Source organism: Peromyscus californicus, unplaced genomic scaffold, assembly GCF_007827085.1.
Source record: "Peromyscus californicus insignis strain IS unplaced genomic scaffold, ASM782708v3 Scaffold_8__1_contigs__length_139910024, whole genome shotgun sequence".
In the NCBI taxonomy this organism is placed as follows: Eukaryota; Metazoa; Chordata; class Mammalia; order Rodentia; family Cricetidae; genus Peromyscus; species Peromyscus californicus.
The window spans coordinates 117,505,145-117,528,329 of NW_026294606.1; the positions used below are offsets into that span (position 1 = coordinate 117,505,145).

The 23,185-nt window shown below is 49.8% G+C and overlaps 1 protein-coding gene across 3 annotated transcripts in view; it reads right to left on the bottom strand.

The window, feature by feature from the left end:
* The window catches only part of Gnao1 (G protein subunit alpha o1), a 160,265-nt gene that overhangs the window by 54,111 nt on the left and 82,969 nt on the right, over window positions 1-23,185 (bottom strand). For all 3 annotated transcript variants that reach the window (XM_052727411.1, XM_052727410.1, XM_052727408.1), the window contains exon 3: window positions 19,946-20,087. In XM_052727411.1, the coding sequence (XP_052583371.1) occupies window positions 19,946-20,087 (142 nt within the window). The remainder of the gene's footprint in view (window positions 1-19,945; window positions 20,088-23,185) is intronic.

Consider the following 23,185-nt stretch of genomic DNA (forward strand, 5'->3'; position numbering starts at 1 on the left):
ATTTGATATGTTGGTGATTTATTTTCAATAAGCATTAAATATATATACAACTGCAAAAGTTTAAATGAAAGGCTGACCTTCTACCACTGAAACCTGTACTTCACCAAAGTATATATGCCAGGTCAGGGAGCTGCTGTCATCACCTGGGAGATGTCCCCAGACCTCTGCCTGGCACACAGAACCAGGAAGGATGCTCCAGAGCCACTCCACATGGCAATTCATCCCAGCATCACCATTTTTAGAGCTGGGATGTTCTGTCACATCCGTGTCAGAAGAAGAGGGAAGCACTCTAAGTTAGACAGGTCCAAGTACTGACTGGCAACAGACAAAAGAGCCAAGAGACCAGGCCTCTAACTGTGCTGGAGGCAGTTTTTCCATGAGTTGGCAGCAATCTCGCTAAAATACACACCAGGGCTATCTGTCCACTGATAACAGCATGTTGTCTTTTCTTCCTCAGGGAACAGCGAGGCATTTCCCAGACTCCTCTGAAAAGTGTGACCATGAGACCACGTTTTGACCAAAGGAATGAATGTGGCCTGGTTCAAACACAAGCCTGTATGTAACCTTCTCTGTCTGCTGGTCAGTGACAGGAGCCCCACAGCTGAGTAGAGCTGAAGGGACAGCAAAGCCACTCTCCCCCGAGGAGCTGGCCACTGCCTGCACGAACAGTGTCCCCACCACGACCCGTATTTTCACACTGACTGTCATGGGAGGAGGGGAGAGAATTTACTTTTATGCCAAGACCAGAGCCTAGATCTAGGAAAAAAGGGATCCAGTCCTCAGAAGGCTTCCGAGAGGGCTATGTGACAAGTAAAGTCTTCTGTAATTCCGACTTTCCACACCACCCCAGCTCTTCTAAGGCTTAGGTCTGGACTTGTCTGGACATCCGAGACCTCTGACAGCACAAGCCTGCCGGGTACTCAGTTCTCTGAAGATGGCTTTGGGAGGCTGGGGCACCGAGGCACAGCTGGACCTGCAGTCTGAGAGGACAGCGCAGGCCAGAGACTGCAAGGAGGCAGCGCCTTCCTGGGCTGAACTGGAACAGGAGCAGGAGGGACCTTCAGGTGTGGAGAATGGATTGGAGAGGTGTACACTGATGGCGGGGGACAGCTTGACAGCTACTGCTCAGAGCATTCTCCTACTAATTCTAACCAGTCATGGACCCTGTCTCTGTTCTTACACCTAGCAAGGACACAGACATTGGTCTCTCTCTAACACACACACACACACACACACACACACACACACACACACACACACACACACGTACACACCGTACAGACAGACACACACACAGACACATACATACCACAGACACTTACACACCATAGACACACCCAGACACAGACAGACACACACCATACAGATACAGACATAGACAGACAGACAGACACAGACACAGAGACATAGACACACACACACACACACACACACACACACACACACACACAGTGCAATAATGCCCTGAAGGAAATAACTCCCAAATGTCTGAGTGTCAGGGAGCCAGGAAAAAGCTTCCAAAGGATGTGACTGCAGGGCCAGGTCTGAGACTGGTAGCTTAAGAGGAGACAGCTCAGACAAAAGCCCCAAGGCCAAGGCCAAGGCCAAGGCCCAGGTCTCAGAAAACCAGCAAGAGGCAGGATACTGCAGAGGGGCAGGATACTGGCTACACAATTTGCAGTTCCTTTTGGCTGTTGATGGGAACAGGTTCCAGATTTGGACCGGGCTGAGAGGCAGTGGGAGCCGGAGGGTAGGGGAGGGGTGTTGCTGCTGCAGTGATGTTTCATAGCACCATCCCATCTCCACCTGATGTGCCCCACTTGTCCGTGCGCTTGGTGTTGGAAGTGTGGGCCAATCAACAAGCTATGTGCAAACTGTTTGTGACAATGCCCTCACCCAGTTGCCCAAAGGCCTCCCTGGTCATGGCACCCTCTGCTTTGAGCCTGCTCAGTATATTTGGCCATCTCACTCATCAAGTGGAGTTCTGGAAAACCACCTCCAGCTCTCAGCCACTCAGGGAGCCGTGTGGCTGGTCAGATGCAGCTGACAGCTTAGATGGCCCATCTTCTCTGTATCCCCAAGACATGGCTGCCCTTGAAACAGAGACAGTGACAGCAGCACTCGATGTGCTCTGTTGTCTTAGTGGCTCTAATTTGTGGGTTGGTGACTTACGTATAGAAGGGTAGAAGACACATCCTGAACGTATGTCTTTGGCGTGCTCTGTATGGGTATTGAGAACCAATAGAGACTCTGGATGACTCAGAAAGTTGGTCTTTTGTAAAAGAAACTTACAGACATCTACCTTTGTAAGCTCCTGGCAAACACAGACAGAGCTTTCTACCTGACAGGTCAGTCCTGCCTGTGAAGCATCTTCGCACAGGTGAAGGGACTGCAGAGTTGGCACCTGGACCAAACAGGACCACAGAGGTGTTACCTGGGACACTCTGACCAGAGCATAAGACAGTCTCATTTCCTCTGCAAAACCTCCCTCAACATTCTCCTCAGAAGCCCCCTACATACAAGTGTCCTCTTTGCATCTCAGGCTCCTATGCTTCAGCACTTGATAAAATGGCTACGTTCTCTTTCTCATCTATTGTTGATTTATGTCATAGACTAAGTGGTCAAATCCTCAGAGGAAAAGAGTTGATTTTCCACTTCTTTATAGCATCCACATGAATGCTCCCACTGGGCAAGAACAACATCTTTTCCTACAGGTCCTTTTCTGGTGCACTGTGCCACACTAGGTGCTCACAGGGGCTCCTCTCCTGGCTGGCTGCACTGTCAAGAGTACTGGCCCTGTCCCTGGGAGAAAGTCGTCTTCAATTCACCATGTGCTCTGCATTTGGAACTTGGGTTTTCTTTCCCCTTTAGACACAAAGGAAGAGCTTTGTGCTTAGCTATCACCTAAACTTAGCTATTGAGTTCTTCTGGGAGAACTGACAGCGCTTTTTAGGATTCCTGTCACTGTGGTGGGGGTGGGTGGAGGGGGAAATCTTAGATCTGGCTCCTGAGCTTTAACAGATGAAAAAAGCCAGAGGCTGCAGGGCGAAGGACATGTCTGTAGTTGAGCAGGTGGCTGGGGACAGAGCTGGGCTCTGCTTTTCTTGAAGGGTCAATGCTCTTCCTCTTGTCCACTGAGCTTAGGCTTGGTGTATCCCCGGTCAAGGATGGATACATCAGACCAAGAGCCAGGGCCTTGTCTTCCGATTACTTTGGGGTCTCAGGCAGCCTGTGCTCCTGATTCTCCTGACAGATTCCAGAAAGCCACACTGAGGCCTGCATGGTCGTGCATGCCTGTAATTACAGCACTTGGGAGGCTGAGGCAGAAGCATTGTGAAATTTGAGGTCATCTGAGGGTGCACTATGAAATTCTGTCTTTAAAGAAAGAAGAAAGAAATCACATCGAAGAGTACCATCTTCTATACTGGCTGCTCTCACCACCAGGCCAGAGGCTTAAGAGATAAGGATGGTTTTCCAATTCCTCCCCCACTTCTTAGCACACACTTGTCCCCAAGAAGTCAGGCACCAACAGAAGCTGGGCTTGGTCCTCCTCCTCCAATACAGCTGGGAAGCTTCTGGACCTAGGGCCCTGGGCCCAAGGACATGCTTGGGTTCACAGTCCCAAGCATGGTCAAGATGGAGACACTTGGGCAGTCCTTCTTCTTCTCACCAAGGCCGGCAGAACCCTAGGGGGGGAGGGGGGGCTTTGTTGCTCTACGGCCACCGTGGCCTCATCTGACCATGGCACTGTCAGCCAGCTGGGGCACAGCTGACGTTAGAGTTGTTATGACACTGGCCTTTTCCTTATTTTCAGCATTCGATGATTCTTGGATGTGAGGGGCACAGCTCAGCACCTGGTCTAAGACTGTGGGTCTTTGGGTGGGGATGGATGACCTGGACTCACCTCCTCACTAGTAGTGAGCCACACTGCCTGGGTTTGATCACTGACTAGTAGAGTGCCCTTTGATTGGTATTTCTGAACTACAGACTTGTCAACTGTAAAATGAGGATAGTAACAGAACTGACATATCAGTCATGATCCCGTAAACATAGCGCTCTCATGGGGGCAAAAGAGAAGGCGAGTTAATATAGGGAAATGCTGGAAACAGGACCAGGCATCCAGCTCTCCAGGACTGCTCCTTTCTGCTATTCCTGGAGGCAAACAGAGTGCAAAGGAGGCCCCGAGTCTTACGTAGCTTCCAACTACACTGAAGGATGATGGCAGGCGAGACTGTAGCTAAACCTGGGCTTCTCTATACAGGCTGATGAGCCCCACTAGGGCTTTATGCTGTGGGACAAAGGAAACAGCAAGATAAGCAGCTGCCAGTGGCCCTGGAAGGGCGCCTGGACACGCCAAGGCCACAGAGCAGGTGGCATGGGGGTATGGGAGTGTGGCTCTTGGTCCCCATTAGAGCTGGGCTCCCAGGCAGGAAATCTCTGGGCCAGATCTAGGCAACTGGTTTTAATCCCAGGCCTGCTGTCTCCTGACATTACTAATTTGAGTGAATCTCTTTACACTGTGCCTCCTGTGTCCCCTTGTATGAAAGAGGGACCTGGCTATGAGGGTTACTCAAAACACAAGAAGGTGTGGGAAACATGGTGCCATAAGTCAAGAGGCCTCCTTGCTATCTATGGTGGGCGCTTACTACAGGGAATGTATGCTGTGGTCCCCACAAACAGATGCAGTTTCTGTCCCAACTGGCTCCATGAGATGTGAGCAGTACTCATGCTGGAGAAGCCTGACTCAGCATAGGACCACAGACCCAGAGCAACGTGCTATTCTTGGGGCTGCCACAGATAGTGAGGGATACCCCATCAAAGTAAGAGCTGTGCAGCTGCTGAACCTCCCCTGAGCAGGCAGGAGAAGGGCTGAGTCTCTGAGGTTGAGTGGTTAAGGACCAGCTCTCTGGTGAAACCACTGAGTGTCTAGATAGCCAAAGCAAGATCCTTGCCCTGCAAGGAAAGGCTGGCCCTCAGTGGCCAGTGAGGGTAAGGAATTGGACATCGGGACCAGGAGAGAGCCCTGGGTCTTGGATTAAAGTCTGAAGCAAATTGACATGATGAGACCATATCCAGTCAGCAGACCTGCAACTCTACTATATACCAAGTCAGTCTCTCTAAAGACTGCTTGTCACTGGGTCTTCCCTTAACTTAGACACCATGTGGCCTACACTGTGGAGTTTGTACTCCTTGGCCTAGCATGCAAGGCCTTCTCCAGTCTAATGGCCTTTTCCTGGTGAGAAGGATATATGACCTGGGCCCACATCCTCACGAGTGGATGAGCCATGAGCTGTCTGTCTGACTGCTTCCTGGTAGAGTACAGACTCCTGTGTTACACCTTCCTGCCTCTATGGCTACTGGTTAGCAGTGGTAGTTAGCACTGTTTCAGATCACAGTGGGAGCAGAAACCCTGTGACAGAGCAGCAAGAAGGAGGGTCCCACTCTATAAGTAAGAAAAGGATTTCTACTTTGTGTATGCTGCCATAACAAAGATATTTGTTATGGCAGATGAGCCTAGATCCTGCTTGAGAAACACTGATATAATTTACATCTTGCCAATGAAGAAACTGAGGTCGAGGGTTGTTAAAGAACCTGCCTGGGGTCACAGAGCTGTTCAAATGGGGAACCTCTTGCACCCTTGGCCCTGTCTGAGTGCAAAGGCTGTGCTCTGTGGTTTTCCATGCGAAGATACACTATTCTGTGACCTCAGCACCAGGTTCTTGCTGCAGAGTGGAATGCCTGTACTTGGTCCCAGGAGGGAAATGTCAAGGACATCATCATTTAGGTCAGTGGTTCTCAACCTCCCTAATGCTGTGACCCTTTAATACAGTTCCTCATGTTGTGGTGACACCCAACCATAAAGTTATTTTCATTGCTACTTCATAACTAGAATTTTACGACTGTGATGAATCTGTTTCCTGATGGTCTTAGGTGACATCTGTGAAATGTTGTCTGACCCCATGGGGGTCATGACCCCATAGGTTGATAACCACTGATTTAGGTTCACAACCACAGACTGAAAACAGAGACTGAGCCCCTAGTAAGAGCCTTGACCTGCAGGTCTATTGTTCCAGACAGCCACCCTGGGTCAGGAGAACCACCTTTCTACTCCTTGGCCAGTTGTCATCCGGGAAACCAGCTGGTCTGGGCTCTGGGCAGCCCGTGAGGTTGCCATGGGAAGTAGAGCAGGAAGGCAGGGGAAGCAACAGGGCTCCCACAGAGCTGGAAGAGAGACTGAGTTCAGCACTGAGCTATTTCAGGACTCTGCCCTGGGGACCTCAGGCCAGAGATCTTGGGGGAGGGGGGTTTGTCTGTGCAAATGATCCTAGTCTACATGTTCTCAGGAAGCCATGACTGCTTCTGGGCTGCAGAGGAAGGGAGGAGAAGAGCTGGGTCTGCTAGCACATGGGCCCTGTTTGGGTCAGAAAGGGTCTGTGGGCACCAGTGGTGGAGTGTGCTACTGTGACATTTGCTGGAGCCCTTGTGTTGCAAGAACTGGCTTTGGTTATCTGAGTATAAACTCTATCCCTGACTTACAGATGAGGGAACTGAGGCTAGGGGTGGGGCTGAGTTAAGCTGGCACTGAAGAGAGGAGGTAGCAGCATTTTGGTTGCATAAGCTGGCAGTGGTTTCTCCTGAGATGCCCAGTGTAGGGAGGGTAGGGCTGGGGTAGTAGGGTCTCCATCTGCTCCCTGACAGACATCTACAGGGGTTAGTACCCTTTGCCAGGCTACACCATGGGAAACCAGGAAGGGTATCGTGTCAGGTAGGCTATGGGCAGACCCAGAACAAGACCAATTCTCTGGCCTGACAGGGCTCCTCTCCATCCTGGGATGCCTGTAGGAGTCTCACAGCTCTCATCTGTTGTCACTGTTCAATTGCTCTGAGCATTCTGCTCCAGCCATGGTAATCTTCCAAAGCAAGCCAAGGTTGCTTACAACCCGCAGTGGCTGAGCCAGGAACAAAGCCAAATGCCTTCCATGCCTAGGAGCTCTTCTTACAGGGCTGCCCCACCTCCTCCTGCTGCCTTACCCTCTGTTCTTGTCATTTTTGACTCTTGGGTGCCACTGACACTGGGCTGCTTTTAGACTCTCACACTGGGTCAGGACCCCTGCTGATTATGGCCTTTGCATGTGCTCTCCTCCCCTCTCAGGTCTCTTACCACAGCTAGTTCCTCCCTCTTTGTATCAGTTTGGCCTCTACAGAGAGCAGGCAAGGAAGAACTGGTGTGTGTGTGTGTATGTGTGTGTGTGTGTGTGTGTGTGTGTGTGAGATATTGTGCACCTCAATAAACTTATCTGGGGGGTCAGAGAACAGAACAGCCACTACATTAAACATAGGTTTAGGCAGTGGTAGCACATGTCTCTAATCCTAGCATTCTGGAGGCAGAGATCCATCTGGATCTATGTGAATTCAAGGCCACACTGGAAACAGCCAGGCATGGTGACACACACCTTTAATCTCAGGAAGTGATGGCAGGAAGTAGAAAGGTATGTAAGGCATGAGAACCAGAAACTAGAGGCTTTTAAGCTTTTAGACTTTTATCAGCAGTTCAGCTGAGATCCATTCAGATGAGGACTCAGAGGCTTCCAGTTTGAGGAAACAGGATCGGCTGAGAAGTTGGCGAGGTGAGGTGGCTGTGGCTTGTTCTGCCTCTGATCTTTCAGAATTCACCCCAATACCTGGCTCCCCTGAGTTTTTTTATTTAATAAGACCGTTTAGAAATTTGTGGGGTGTGTGTGTGTGTGTGTGTGTGTGTGTGTGTGTGTGTGTGTGTGTGTGTGTGTTGGGGGCAGCCAAGGGGCCTGTTGGCTCTTGGCTCACCACTGTGCCCAGTGCTTACAATCCTGTTGGCATACAGCAGGGCATAGTAAACATTCTCAAATTAATACGTGAATGAATGAATTAGTGAATGAATTGGATGCTATCAGGAGAGGGGAAGATACCTTCAGCTGGAGGGGTGGGGAATGGCATTCCTAGAAGTAGCTGCCATTTCGGGAGTGTTTGCTTCGGGCCAGGATCTTCCAAGGCTAAGACACCTGACCGGTGACTCCCCGGTGTTCCCCAGACGGCAGTCATGCAGCCTTGTTTGCTCTCCTCCTCCTTTCCGAGTCTTTCCTTCCCTCCTGTCCATGTCTTGGGGCTTCTCTTGCCCGGCCTGGTTCAGAAGAAGGCCCCTATGCTCCTCGTTGCACGGTGAAGAAGTGGGCAGGTGCTTAGGCTTCCCTGAGGAGATGGCACCGTTTCTTTCCTGTGGTAGCTCGGCGGCCCTTGGGTGCTGTCCTTCTGTCTGGTTTTGAGCAACTGTGACATTGGGACTTCGGGCCTGGCTTGTCACTGTACGAGTGCTGAGGGCCGAAGGATCACGCCCGCCTTTATGGAGGTCTTAGGAGTGAGCACTGCTCTCTGTGTGTGTTAACTCGCGTCAGTCAGGGCAATCCTGTGGGCAGGTGCCCGTATCAGCTCTGCTTTTCAAACGAGAAGCCCAGCTAAGTGGGAGCCTGAAGTACAAAGGCAGCAAGTGGCAGGCCCAGAACTCCCAGCCTGTCGGCTTTGGAAGCCTGCCTCTGGCCTTCCTGGATGACCTTACCACTCCCAGAAGCTCTAAAACGAGGCTCACCGTAGCAGCCACAGCTGTCTCAGACAGGTTGGAAAGATCCCAGTTCCTTGCCAACTGCCTATCTCCCCCTTTTATCTCCTTCAGTAGCCCCAGTGGGAAGGCAGGTAAGGCCAGCAGAGTGGGAGGTGGGCTGAGTGTTCATGCGTTCTGTCACTTGGGATCCTGGAGGGCCCTGGCTGTCCACTATGGGAAGAGGAATGCTGGTTCCAGGCCAGCTTGGTTATCATGTACATACTAGAAGTAGCCTGGCTGGCCTTCCATCACCACGTGAATCCCTCTCCACACACAGGCACAGCTGTCAGGGCCAAAGTCAAGAAAAGACTTAACATGGCTTACGATGGCCTCCTCAGTAGCCACTTCTGTTCCGTTCTTTTATTGTGACTTTTTGGTTTTCCTATGGGAAATTCCCTCTTATCCTAGGAACCCCTCGGCCAATCAGAGTCTTATCCTTTGGTCACAGTAGCTGATTCAGCGCCAGGCCTTGGTCGGTACTAATTGGGCCAATAAGATGTCAGAGATCCCAGGTCTTGCATAGTACTCAGGGGAGAGATGGCCCTGTGCTCTGGCTTAGGACAACTGCTGCAGCCTGTTTCCCGATTGGTGGGGAAGCCCTGTTGTGGAGTCTGCGGTTGGAGACTGACTGCACATTCAGAGAGAATCCGGGTGAATCAAACCTCACCTGAAGTAGTGCCGCTAGACTGTTTAATCATTGGTCAGCTGACTGTCATTCTTGTTTTATGTTTCTGGTTCTGAGGATCGAACCCAGGGCTTTGTGACTATGAGGGAGTGTATTCTTCCCCAGCTCTCCAGGGGGATGCTTTTTATTTTAATAAGCCAGTTTGATTGTGTCTTCAATTACTTGCAACCAGAGCTTCCTAACTTACCACTAGAGGTTTCTGGGAGTTGTGGCAGACCGCTGCTGGCTCCCCAGCAGATAGAGAAGAGGGGGTGCTAAGGAAACAAGGATCAGGTGAACACACAAATGGTTGTGGGTGTTGATGGTGAGGTGGACACTGCTTCCAGCTTCCAGGATGGTGTTGTCTAAAGGTCCATGCTTTCCTGGATGGCACTATGGGGAGGACGTGGGATGTTTAGGAAGCAAGACCTTGTAGGGGATCCTTAGGGCTCTGGAGACATGCTCTTGAAGGTGACCGTGGACCCTAGCTCCTTCCTTTTCGTCTTTTAAACAGTTATTTATTTTATGTGTATGTGTGTTTTGCCTGCATGTATGTTTGTATACTATGTTGCTTGGTGTCTGCAGAGGCCACAAGAGAGCAGAAGGTTGTGAGCTTAGGAATGTGGACCTTAGGAATTGAACCTGAGTCCTCTGAAAGAGCAGAAAGTGCTATTAACCACTGAGCCATCTCTCCAACCCCCTGTCCCCATTTTATGATAGGGTCTCCCTATGTAGCTCTTGCTGTCCTGGAACTCACAGAGATCCTCCTGCCTCTGCCTCCTGAGTGTTGGAGTTAAAGAGATGTGCCACCATGCCCAGACTTTTTTGTTCTTCTTGTTCCCTGGTTTATGATGTGAGTTTTCTTTGCCATGTATTTCTCACCTTTAACATGGCACACCTGTTAGTAGACCAAAGTCCACCTGACCTTGATCTAAATGCTCCAGATCTGTGAGCCAAAATGAACCATTTTTCTTGTAAACTAATTTCATCAGGTACTTCATTAGAGTAACAGGAAGCTGAGTACATAATTCCACCCCATGTGAAACACTGCAAATCCCTTACATACACTTAGTGGGATCTCCATGCTGGGTTAGGTGGGACAGATACTGCCTGGGCCATCTATCTTGATGAGCCTATGATTCACGGCTTCATCCACGTGATTCTGGCACCTCAAAAAAAACACAGCCCCTTTCATTCCCTGGCTCCCTTCAACAATACAAAATGTGCCTTACTGGTTCAACAGGCTTCTCTATGTGTTGAGGAAGGAAAGATTCATTTACAAAGGAGCATGGACTAACAGAGGGCAAAGATCAAATAAGGCATGAGGTATAGGCCCAGAGAGACCTCTTGGGGTAAACTGTACAAAGCTCACCACCAGCTCCAGCTTGTGTCCCATGATAGGACCATGTGACCAGCTCTATCACTGTAAGTTAATACATTGGTAAATCCTATACTTATTTTGTAGGGAGCACCCTATTCCATTACATTTGTGGTATGTCTCAAGCATATGCACTTAAAACACATTAAAATTCTTGTTTTTGATGTTCTTAACTTCTCAATATTCTGAAACTTCTAAATATGGTCTTGGCCAGGCAGGCTCTCTAAGCAGTTTACAATGTCTTTTAAGACAGTGGGTCTTTTGGAAGCTTGTCAACTTAAAGCCCATTCTGAGCCCAAAGGAGGTACCCAGGATACTCCCTTTCCAAAGACAAGGTCCTCCTGTGGCAGTGATGGGGTATGGGGTCTCAGACACTCAAAGGGAGTGGCGGGTAGGGGGCACTCACCTGGGTTGATAATTGGAATTTTAATTCTCATTCTTGTAATCATATTTCTTGTAAACCATCAGATCAGAGCAATCGGGGCTGCATTGAGTGGAGGGATGTAAAAGTGAGCCACAAAGAGATGGTGGGAGAGACGCATTATGGCCTGTGGTTGATTCTCATTTACTATTCACTTTTCCTTCTTATTAAAAAAAAACCTGTCTGCAGTCACCCACCATGTAGAGATAGATCTAGTGGTCCACACTGGAACAGCCGTTTCCCTCTGCCTGGTGTGGCAAAGAAGCCAGGCATGGCAAACTAAGAGACTGGACACTGACGGGCGCCTTGGCAATGACCAGGGAACCTAGCATGCTGGAGAAGGGCGAGACAAGGGTACCAGGCCTGTACTGTGGGCATCTGACCCCACTTGCTCATCTGGGGAGAGTCTTGCCTGGATGCTCCTGCCACTAGGTTTGTGCACCAAGATTTATCTGCCACCCAGCTGTTTCTTTGCCCACAATTCCTCTTGGGGCAATATTCGAACTTCTGAGCTGATGTGGGAAGACACAGGCAAGAAATGAAGAAATGACCCACCTATGCCATCAGCCTGAGGACCCTTCATCATTCCTGACCTCTGGATGAGGTTTTCCATCGACTTAGCGCATCTACGTTGTTTTTATTTAATTTCTAGTTTGCAGGGTCCCCTGCTGGCTGCTCTCTTCCAAACTTCTTTCCTCCTGTAGGCCCTGCTAGAGTGGCCAATGTGGAGTAAGGGGAAGCCCAAGGCTGCCCCACTTCTTTCTGCCTCTGGACTCCTTGTGAGTGTGTTATATTCTCTTCCTTTGAACCAAGAGCACCCAGCATCCTGGTGCTGTACAGTTGTCAAGGCAGCCCTGGGAGTGGTGGCTCTTGGGACCCTTCTCCAGCAAACAGTGCCTGTCCCATGGTTTAGGCCACTACATGTGTGGTGATGTTCACTTGAAGCCTAATGCATCCCAGCTTGCACAGGGAAATCTAGGAGTGACTTACTCAAGAGAAGGGGCTGCCATTGCAGCTGAGGTCTCTTGCATCTCATGGACAGCATAGTCATCAAGGACAAGTCTTCCCCTTTGCTGCCTGAAGAACAAGTTGGAGAGCATGTCCTCCCAGCCTGCTACTTGGGCAAAAGCTTAAGGAAGGAAGGACAGGGGATTTCTTCTGTGTTAACTGTACTTTTTCCCCAGGAGTTTAGTTCAAATGTGACCTCTTCAGAATGTTGTGCAGGAATCCTACTCAGTCTGGATATTTACAGGAATGCCCTTCATCTTTGAGCTTGGCTCACAGTCCTTGATCTGATGTCCGCAGACAGAATCCAGGGTCAATGTGACTGCCTATCAAGCGCTCTCAACCTGCTTATGAGACAGGGAAAACTACAGGTCAGACAAAAGGGGTTCTTCTTAGCCCCATGTCTTAAACTCACTGATGGGAATAATCACCCACTAGGCCCTGTCTTCTCACCAAATGCCTATCACACAAGAAGTGGACTTGTCCTCACCTGTTCCTTTCTTCTTTCCATTTCTCCGGGATGCATGGTCAACAGTAGCCAGAGCATAAGCAGAAACGCCAGCAGAAAAGGTATAACTCCTTGGGTACGCCACTGCTTAGCTATGTGCTGATCCCTCCTCTCAGATATCATACCTATCGAGTCACTTAGTCTACAGACAGTCCCGCGATGTTGGTGGCTGGCCTTCATTGGCATCACCAGTTGTGTGACTGAGGGAGAGGGAGCTTCTGTTGTCTCAGCAGGAAGAGGCGAGATTTGGTCAGGGAAGCAAACTAGTGCCCCGGTACGCCTGCCGTGACTGAACTTCCAGGAATATAAAAAATGCTACCTGCTGTGTCTGTCTCCTGCTCGAACCCACCACTGTAGATGTAACCAACTGTCTTTTTAAATAAGAAACACAGAACCAACGCAAAGAAGAAAGGCAAGAGGTCAGAGCTAAGAGCTAAAATCTTACCCTTCCTCCTGCGGTGGTCCTACCTCTCCGAACCAGAGCTACTTTCTGTGTTAAAGTCCTTATATAGAATTTCTGTTCTGCCTTCTCATTGGTTGTAAACCCAACCACATGACCTCCTCGTCACGGCCTGTCTGTATAGACCTCCAGGTTTTCCATGATTGGTATTGAGATTAAAGGCATGTGTATCCAATAATGGCTGTATCCCTAAACACACAGAGACTAACCTAGCTCTGCCTACCAAGTGCTGGGATTACAAGCGTACGCCACCACTGCCCTGCTTTCCTATGGCTTGCTAATAGCTCTGACCTCTGGGCAACTTTATTTATTAACATACAAATAACATTTTAATACAAATAAAGTATTACCATACACCACTGCACGAGTGCCCAGCTGGAAGAACACATGGAGGAACCCAGAAAGCCACTCTGGCCTTGCTTTGGCCAGTGAGGGGTCAAGGCATGAAAAGCAGCATTCTCTTTTGACCTCCCAGACTCACTATCTGGCTGGGGAGATACAGAAACACCAAGGAGAGTAGTGGGGACAGCTGTGAGTGCAGCCAGAGAGGGACAAGAGATCAGAAGGAGCAGCCAAGACTCGGGACTGCTACTCCTTACAGCTGGGTCTTCCTTTTAGAGGGAGAGTGGGGACAACCTTTGGGGCTGTGACCCCACACCACGGCACAGCAGCCGGCCCAGCAGAATGTAAGCAGTGGGTGCCTCCCTCAAAACAGGAGCCCAGGGCCTGACCCAGCCGCATGGTACATGGAGCAGGCTGATCCAGCCGCATGAGTTGTGGGCATGAGCATGGCAGGGCTGGCAGAAGCTTTAAAAATCAAGGCATCTGCCTTTTCATTTTAGGGACCTCACCTCTGCACAGGATTGCCTCCCCTACCCCAAATCTTTGTATCTATCCCTGATACCTCGTACACTGTATAAGTATTTGTGAAGGAAAGAAATGCGGTCTTAAGTTGGCTGAGGAACTGGAAGGAACTGAAATACAATGCAGGGCCCTCAGGTCTGGCCATGGCTTACCGCATGTTCTCTTAAGCAAGTCTCTTCTGTTTGGGCCGGATGGGCATATTTGTCCCATGTGTAAAGGGAGTCACAGAGTGGGACTGTCTTGACTGGAAGAGTTTCAAACTCTGTTAATGTGGGGAGGAAAAGGCAGGTGGGGACAGGCTGTGGGCTGGGTTGGGGGTGCCTCAGTGTCTGATCTGTGCAGGGACCCCTGCTTCCTCTTGGCCCCAGTTTGGGATAAGTGAATTTGGGGTTTTCATCTGCTTCTAGTCACAGCCTCTCCTCAGGCCTGACAATGCCCTGTGCATTAGGCTGGGGGACACAGGCCCAAAGGCGTCCTATCCTTCTTTGCTATAGACTTTGTGTGAACCACACTGTGCTGTGGAGACGGCACATTTCCACGATTAGAAAGATCTGTTCCGAGTTCCATTGGGCAACTCAAATCTCAACATTTTTCACCCAGTGACATTCTGGAAACTAGGTATGAACTTTGATTCTGCCTCTCCCAGGAGCTGCCGTATCTCCAGAGCAGGGGTGAGGCACTGGTGGAACAATCCCTGGATTGCTATTCCAGCCAGCACTAAGCCTCAGCCCTGCTTGGGTCAGTGGCACTGAATGGCTAATTCCGAGCATTGCACCTCCACACTAACCAAGAAGAACTGAGACAATGCCCTGCCTATTCCTCACTAGACTTCTGGGAGGATAGTTCATCACTATTTTTCTAATCAATGAAATTAATAATTTTAAACAAATAATGAACAGAATAACTGGACTGTGCTGAGGATTTTTCTGAGTCTGGTGGTATCTATGTACAGCTCTGTGTGGGTCTTATTCACTCTATCAGTCTTGTACAGATCAAACTATGGAAGTTGGAGGGGTCAGGTAGCTTTCCCAGGGCCAGACAGTTGCCGGTGGTAGAGGTGGCATTTGAATCCAGTAGCCATCATTTCTAGTGTCAGGCATCTGTTAGATGTGTATTCTGTTCTCCAATAGCTTATAATTAAGAAAAATCAGCATGTGTGCACATATTTTTTAAGAAGAAAACGATAGCAAGCCGACCATCTAAGCCTCACACGTTCAAGGTATTTCTTTGTTCCTGCATGGGTGAGAAGGGGTAAGCCTTCTTCTCCCCCGTCACTAGAGTCAGCTGAACAAGAAAGCAGGATGGATTTAATCCAAGTTTTAGGTGACAGAGGAATGTTCAGAAGCAAAGACTGAGAGGTGTGGGGGAAACGTATCCTTTTATGTCGAGGCTCAGTGAAGACCGACAGCTGTGTAGAAACAGACTGGACCAAAAGACTGTGGTCTCACGTACTTGTAAATGAGAGGAGCTCAGCAAGGCCTGCTTGGGTTCCTTTGCCATTGAAATGGAGGTCAAGGGAGCCACACACTATCAGAGACTTCCTTTGTAAGGATCCCTCACACAGAAAGAGAAGTTTGTGACTGGCCTTGGGGAAGAAGTTCTGGCTTCTATGACTAGTGGAGGGCTAGGGTAGGGACAGGAGGCAGAAAGAGACCTCACCTCCGAGGCTTTTGCATTCGAAGTATTCAGTTTCTGTTGTCGACTGTTCCATTAGTTTATATTTTATAAATGCAAAAACATATTTTATATCTCTGTATGTACACACACATGCACGTGTGTGGTAAAATTTATTAACGTGTGATCACTCCAAGACTTCACTCCTCCACTCTCTTGTTAAGGCGAACCTTCAAGCCTGGTCACTGTCCGGTCTCCTCAGTCCTTCCTTCCATAGTGAGCTCAGCTGAGGTGGAGGAAGAGGAGTTGGGAATTTCAGCTGGAAAGGTGAAGGCAATTGTTCCAGGATGGTGGATGAAGGGAGCGGGAGTGGGGGGGGGGGAGAGGGACAGAGGGACACAGAGAAAGACATGGAGACAGGGAGATGGTAGAGAGGGAGTCCCTCACAGGTGGACAAAGAGGGTACAAGGAGGCAGAGGGAGGGAGTCACAGAAAAACAGAAGAGACAGGCAAAGGCAGCCCATAGGCTGGGGTGGAGAAGACGGTCTCTGGAGAACTGGGCGCAAGTGCAGGGTGGGTCCTAGGGTGTGGGCTAAGGCAGACACCAGGAAGACGGGGAATAAGAGACCTGCAGCAGGTGCTGCTTTTTTTGGGGCCTTTTCAAATTCCTTTTCTGATTAAACTTGGACAGGATCTTGTGCGGTGCCCTGGCAGTCTCCGATTACTACACACCTGCTTCAGTTCCCCAAGTGCTGGGATTCCAGTGTGGACCATTCTAGATGAGGATCTCTTCCGCCTGGGGGGCCTGAGCCTGTCTGTCTAGACGAGCCTTTTCTGTGGACTGTGGTTTTGTTAGGCAAGAATGTCTCTGTGTCCACATACATGCTTTGTGTAGAAGGACCCTGGGTGCATCACTCTGCTGCTCTCTGCCCCGCCACCCTCCACTAATAAAGACAGCAGTAGCAACCACTGCAACGTGGTTGTTAGGGTTAAACATTAAACAGTATTCTTTAAAGGACAGTGTACATTGTTTAACAAAGGTCCTAGGAGATCAAACGCAGAAGTTTCCACTCTCCTGGAGCCAATCCTACGGCTCCCCTGGTCTGACGCACCCATCTACTTGTTGAAGCTCTCAGTCCTGAAAGCAGACTGCCAGGCAGCCTTCTCTTTCTCTGCCTCGGGCTGGTCACACAAGCGTTTCGTTCTTAGTCCTCGTTCTTGCCCAATGTCAGTGCATCACCAAGGCCATCAGTCCCTCTTGTCCCTAGACCTCGCCGTGCTCCTTCACTCCAGACTGCTCACCTGACCCCACATCTCATGTGCACCCCACTGCCACAGACCCCAGGCTTGCTCCCCACTTTGGCCTCTCTTTGATGAGGCCACCCTAAGGCTGCCATCAGAAGTGTCTAAAATCTCACTTCATCCCATCTCTTTCTAGCACGGTCTATCAATGGTTGCATCCTGTCAGCAGGATAAAATCACACACTGGCTACCTTCCAGGGCTTACCAAATCTGACTTACCTGCACCCCAACTTTCTCACCCTTGCCCACACTCTAGTCTTGCTCCTCAGTCAGTCATCTCCTTTGGTCATTACCAGCCGCTGCCTGCACTCAGGACTGGGTGGCTGCTTTGGCCATGCCCCTTCCCCCACAAATGGGCACCTTTCAAACCATACCTAGACATCAAGCACTGTAGTCTTTCCTTCCCCTAAGGAACCTCCTTTACTACCTCAAGAAAATGAGGTCACCTAGACAGGCACAGAAAAAAAGAGGCAAACATCAAGGGGGCTAGAGACTGAGGCAGCTGGACTATTACAGGACATCACATGACCCTCAAAGATAAAGAAGTAAGACCACCCAAAACCACCGGGGCTGACATGGCTGACCAAGAGGACCACTAATTGTCCTTTGCCTCATTAAAATGATATCTCCATATCATTAACCTGGTAAAATTGCCTATGCCTACTATGCAGGTGACACCATGCCACATATGGAAAGCCCCATAGAAGGACAAAAACCAGGAGAAATCTGATTGGGGAAAATTCCATCCCATTCTCTGCCCCTGCCCCCCACTATTCAATTCAAGAAATATCCTCCTCTCCATTAAGATTCACCAAAAGATGCGCTATTCAACACTGGGCAGCATGAGCTCGAGAAGCCTGCGTTCACACCCTGAGTGTGTAACTCTCCTGCAGTGAGTGTCCTCTCTGCTGCTCACTCTGTCCACCGGTCTCTGAATTCTTTCTGACAGTGCTGGGAACTTGGAAACACCGAGTGAAGTTCTCAGTCTGGTCCCTCTGTCTTTGCAACCTATCCAGCCTTGACCACAGGTAACAGAAAGGCCATGCTCAAGAGTGTGAGTCCCATCTTCCTAAGAAGATGCCCAGCTCCTCAACACCTCATTGTCAGCCTTGAACCTCTGCAGCACTTCACACAAGGCTACACACAGGTACTGGGCAGTGTACACCTGGCCATTTGGGGGTGAAATTCCAGGTGCTGCCCTTTTCTTAGAATGGGAAAGTGAGAATAGAATTCCACTCAAGGGATGATTTTTGATGACCTACTGTGTTCGGGTAGAGTAAACACAGGGCTCAGCATAGCCCTTGGAGAGAGCAGGTACTCTTCAGATGATGACTATTTTTGTGCTCCCATTTGCTACTGCTGTGAGGATGACTGAGACACTCATCTGCAGCACTGCTACTGCTATAAGGATGACTGAGACACATCTTCAGCCACTGCTATTGCTGTGAGGATGACTGAGACACACTCATCTGCAGCACTGCTACTGCTATAAGGATGACTGAGACACATCTTCAGCCACTGCTACTGCTGTGAGGATGACTGAGACACTCATCTGCAGCACTGCTATTGCTGTGAGGATGACTGAGACACTCATCTTTAGCCACTGCTATTGCTGTGAGGATGACTGAGACACTCATCTACAGCACTGCTGCTGTGAGGATGACTGAGACACTCATCTGCAGCACTGCTATTGCTGTGAGGATGACTGAGACACTCATCTGCAGCACTGCTATTGCTGTGAGGATGACTGAGACACTCATCTGCAGCACTGCTATTGCTGTGAGGATGACTGAGACACTCATCTGCAGCACTGCTACTGCTGTGAGGATGACTGAGACACTCATCTTTAGCCACTGCTACTGCTGTGAGGATGGGGACTGAGACACTCATCTGCAGCCACTGTGCACCAGTTATCCTCGTTGCCCAACAGGTATTTTCTGATCACCAGCTTTCTCTGAACAGTGTTCCCTTTGTGCCCACTCCGACACCCGGAAGGCACAGAGAACGCCGACTGGAACAAGAACGAAGAACCAGAGGCACCCCTGTTCCCCTTCCACATGCCCTGGGTCTCCTGGAGAAGAACATGCAATATGCTGTCAGCCTCCTGTCCTGCCTCTGGGGAGCAGCAGATGGAAGGGACCTGTCAGGACTCTGCTGCCCACCCCAGGCAGCCACTCTGTCAACCACCCATTACTCCAGGCCCTCTAAGTGCCGACCTAAGCTGAGGTGACTCTGCCCCATGGAATGAGGATTTGTGCATAACATATTAAATTTTACATGTAAAGCTATCTGTCACAGATAATTTGTCAGACCCTGAGAAGGCCAGGATAGCTTCCATCTATGAGGTGGGAAACGTGTATCAGTCAGTCATGTCACCACAGACTACTCAGAGGCTCCAATGCAGGCAGCTGCACTGAGGCCTCGAGCTGCTCCCCTGGGTGGGTGGGGTGCAAAGTCCAGCTTTTGGACAGCATTCTCAGGTTGTTTTCACACTTCCTTCTCACCCCCTTCCTTTCGCTTAGCTTTTCCACAGTGGTCGTGCTTTAGCCTTGCAGTGGCTAGAGCCCTTTACACACTTATCGGAAAACTGTCCTTGTTTCAGAACACTGACTACAGGAAGGAGGGCCTCACACTTCCCAGGAGAGGCAGAAAGCACATGGCTGGGGTGAGCAAGGAGGGGCAGTTCCAATGGCTGCTTCCCTCCCACAAGGCAAAGACAGCTCTCCTCAGGAGGAAGATGGTACCTAGTGAAGGGGACTTTGTTCAGGAAATATTCTTCTGGTCAAGTTAACTGTCTGGGGGCAGGTGTTTAGTCAGGCTGTGCTGACTCAAAACATTCTCTCACTCTTTCTCATCTACAGAACAGACCAGGGATTTATTTATTTTTTGCTTTTGTTTTTGATGACTTTCTGGAGAGATTTACCTGTCACAGAAGTTGCTGAAATTTGCCAGGGATTGGTAGAATGGCTTAGGCTGGTGATGACCACCTCCCTCCCACATGGAGCACAAGCTCTCCTGTCCCCAGCAGGCATTATCAAGAGGAGGGAAGTCACAAGGGCCTCTCTTCCCGGTGCCCAGGGGCTCAGAGACTTCCTACCTTTCTCTCCTTGTCGCCGTACTCCACACCCAAAGTGTCCATGGCCCGGACAATGGCGGCCAGAGACTGGATGGTGTTGCTGTAGACAACAGGCTTGTACTGCTTTACATCTTCTCCAGAGAAGCCATCTTCATGGATGATCCTGGAGGAAAACCACAAACCACACCTGTTGAGTACACTGTCCTGAGTCCACATGGACAACACCGGGCTCGGGGGTCACAGGGCAAGCCCTGGCTCACAGAGGGAGAACTGGGGGGCTGGGTCCTCTGGGAATGACGGATTACTGAGTTGCTCTATAGGGGCTGTAAAATCCAAAAAAAGCAAACAAAACAAAAAACCCACTTATTTGAACTACGGAATAACAATGACCTGAACTATAAACTATAATTATAAGACTATAATTGAAAACATTATAGTCTTCACATTCTCTACACAGGGAAGGGAACGAGGGGCTAAAGATAGTTGAACACATTGCAACAGGAGCAGCAACCTGGAGTGCTCAGCACGCGCTGGCTGCTGCTGTTGAAGAACAGTGGAGGGCCCTGACTTGTACGTACTCAGAGAATCCTGCTCAAGATCCCTGCAAGAACTCAGCAAACGAAAGATACAGTCTCACACTCTCAGCCAAGCCCTGCCCCCTCCACTGGTGGGGACCAAACCCAGGCTCCAATGTACTGCAAGGTGAGGACAGTTCTCCGAGGGGAGATGGCAGTCCCACCCACAGCTCACTCCCAGTGCTTTTAATGAAGGTATGCCTGGCTTAAATAAACAACCAGCCTGGTCCATGGACATGTAAGAGACACAGTACTAGCAGAAATGCCAGCAAAGGGCATTTTCCAACTCTTCCACAGCTGGTATTAGCCAGTCACCCTGTTCTGCTGGATCTCAACAATTGACAGAGTCCACACAGGGGACACCACAGATCAGAGGCAGTGTGACACCCTCTGGCAGCCTTTGATACAAGCTCATAGCTGACAGAATACTGGAAAGAGGAAATCACATCCAAACTGCAAGAATCGTCTTAAATGGAAGTAAAGAAAAAACAGACAAGTTTTAAGCACAGCATCGGAGGTTATTTGTGCTTTGGTAGACTGTGTGAACCATTTTAAGGCCACATTTCCAGAACAGGAATTAATACCACATGTAACACACACAGGATTCAGTGTGAGAGCTAAGCCTTCCTCCTTATTCAAGGCCCTTCTCTATGCCTTCATTACCTCCTTTCTGTCCTGGAGAACACCACAGATAAGCATCTTGAAAACAGCTTTATTGAGATTCATTTTATATACTACACAGTCTGCTTGCCTAAACCATGCAGCTTAATATTTGTTTTAGCAAATTCACAAGACTGGGTAACCATAACTTCATTCTAACTGTAGAATGTTTTCCCCCTTTCCCAGTGTAGCCCTGTACCCATCACCAACCACCTGCATTCCCACTGCAATCCTAACCCCACTAATCTACACTGTTGCCATAAATTTCCTAGTTCGGGCAGCCCATATAAATGGAATGATATGGTCTATGTGTGTGTTTGTGATTGGTTCTTTGCTCACGTCATAGCACATCTCAGTAACTGCTTCCTTTGTATGGGTGTACTACCATTTGGTCATCCGGACACCAGCAATCCTGCAGCAAAGTGAGAGTCAGTGCTGGCTGTGGGTTTCCATTCTGAGCTTCTTCAAGAAGCAGAGCAGAACAGCCCCGTGGCCATTTTGTGGGTCTGATCAGCGCTAAGTCTGTTTTTTTATAAAAGCTTCTTTTTATTTGGAAAGATATATTTTATTTTATGAGTGTTTGTCTGCATGCATGTAAGTGCACCACACGTGTGCCTACTGCCCCCTCAGGTCAGAAGACTGTGTCAGATTCCTTGGAACTGGGGTTACAGGCAATTGTGAACTGCCTTGTGAGTGCTAAGAAGGGAACCTGGGTCCTCTGCAGGAAGAGAAATTCCTCTTAACTGCTGAGCCATCTTCACAGCTCCTGCAAAATCCTCCTGATGGAGAATGTAGTCACACAGGCCACAGGTGTGTGACCCCAGAGAGTCGCACAGGGAAACACGAGCTCTCTGCGTAAAGCCCGAGAAGTGAAGAGAACAAATGACTGCAGTGTGTCCCGACAGCGGACAGCAGGCTGTGCGAGGGGCTCGTGGACTGCAGGCGCTGGCCAGCACAGCACAGGCGGAGGAGGCGGGCATACACAGGGGCTCGTGGACTGCAGGCACTGGCCAGCACAGCACAGCTGGAGGAGGCGGGCATGCACAGGGGCTCGTGGGATGCAGGCACTGGCTGGCCAGCACAGGACAGGCGGAGGAGGCGGGCATGCACAGGGGCTCGTGGACTGCAGGCACTGGCCAGCACAACACAGGCGGAGGAGGCGGGCATGCACAGGGGCTCGTGGACTGCAGGCACTGGCCAGCATAGCACAGCTGGAGGAGGCGGGCATGCACAGGGGCTCGTGGGCTGCAGAGATGAGGGTCAGCGCTCAAAAATCAAGGCAGCTGAAACGGAGAGGAAAATGTAGAGAACGAGTTCTTGGCATCTGTGTGGGGTCCCTGGGGCTCACTGGCTGAATAATCGAGACTCCACAGCTCACAGAGAAGGGCACCAGAGAGGGAATGAGCTTCAGGGGGCTGGAGGCTGAACACTTGCCAACACTTCCCCAAGCCAGGAGATGAACCTCCCAAATGCTAGAGTGGAGTCCCTGGGGGCTGCTGGAGCCAGAGACCACAGCAACTAGGTTATGATAGCCCTTGTTTGTGGCTCCCTCCCGACAATGTTAGAAAGCAAGTCTGAGAAATATAGCTGCCCACAACTAACTCAGCTACCCCCAAGAACAACAGACTAAAGACACCAGCCTTTAAATGAGGATGGCAAAATCTAGACGCTCAGCAGAGTAATGTGCATGGTACTACCCTCCAGTGGGAAAAATGCTGCTCTGCAGACAAGCGGGAACGCATGGCTCACAGCGAAGAGAAGTGTTAGCCAACTAAAGTAGACGCGGACGTGATACGGATGGCAGAATTAACACGCGGCATTGCAAAAACATCTACTTTGAATATGATGAGTACAATTTAGAGAGAAATGGAAGGTACAGAAAGTGAACAATAGCTGAAATAAAAGTTGTACTTAAGGGTGAAATTACTGGCAGATCAGAGATGCACAAGACTGACGAACCTGAAGACAAAGCAGCAAAAACTAGTCAAATGGAGGAAAAAGAGAAAAGGGTGAAAACACCTTATAA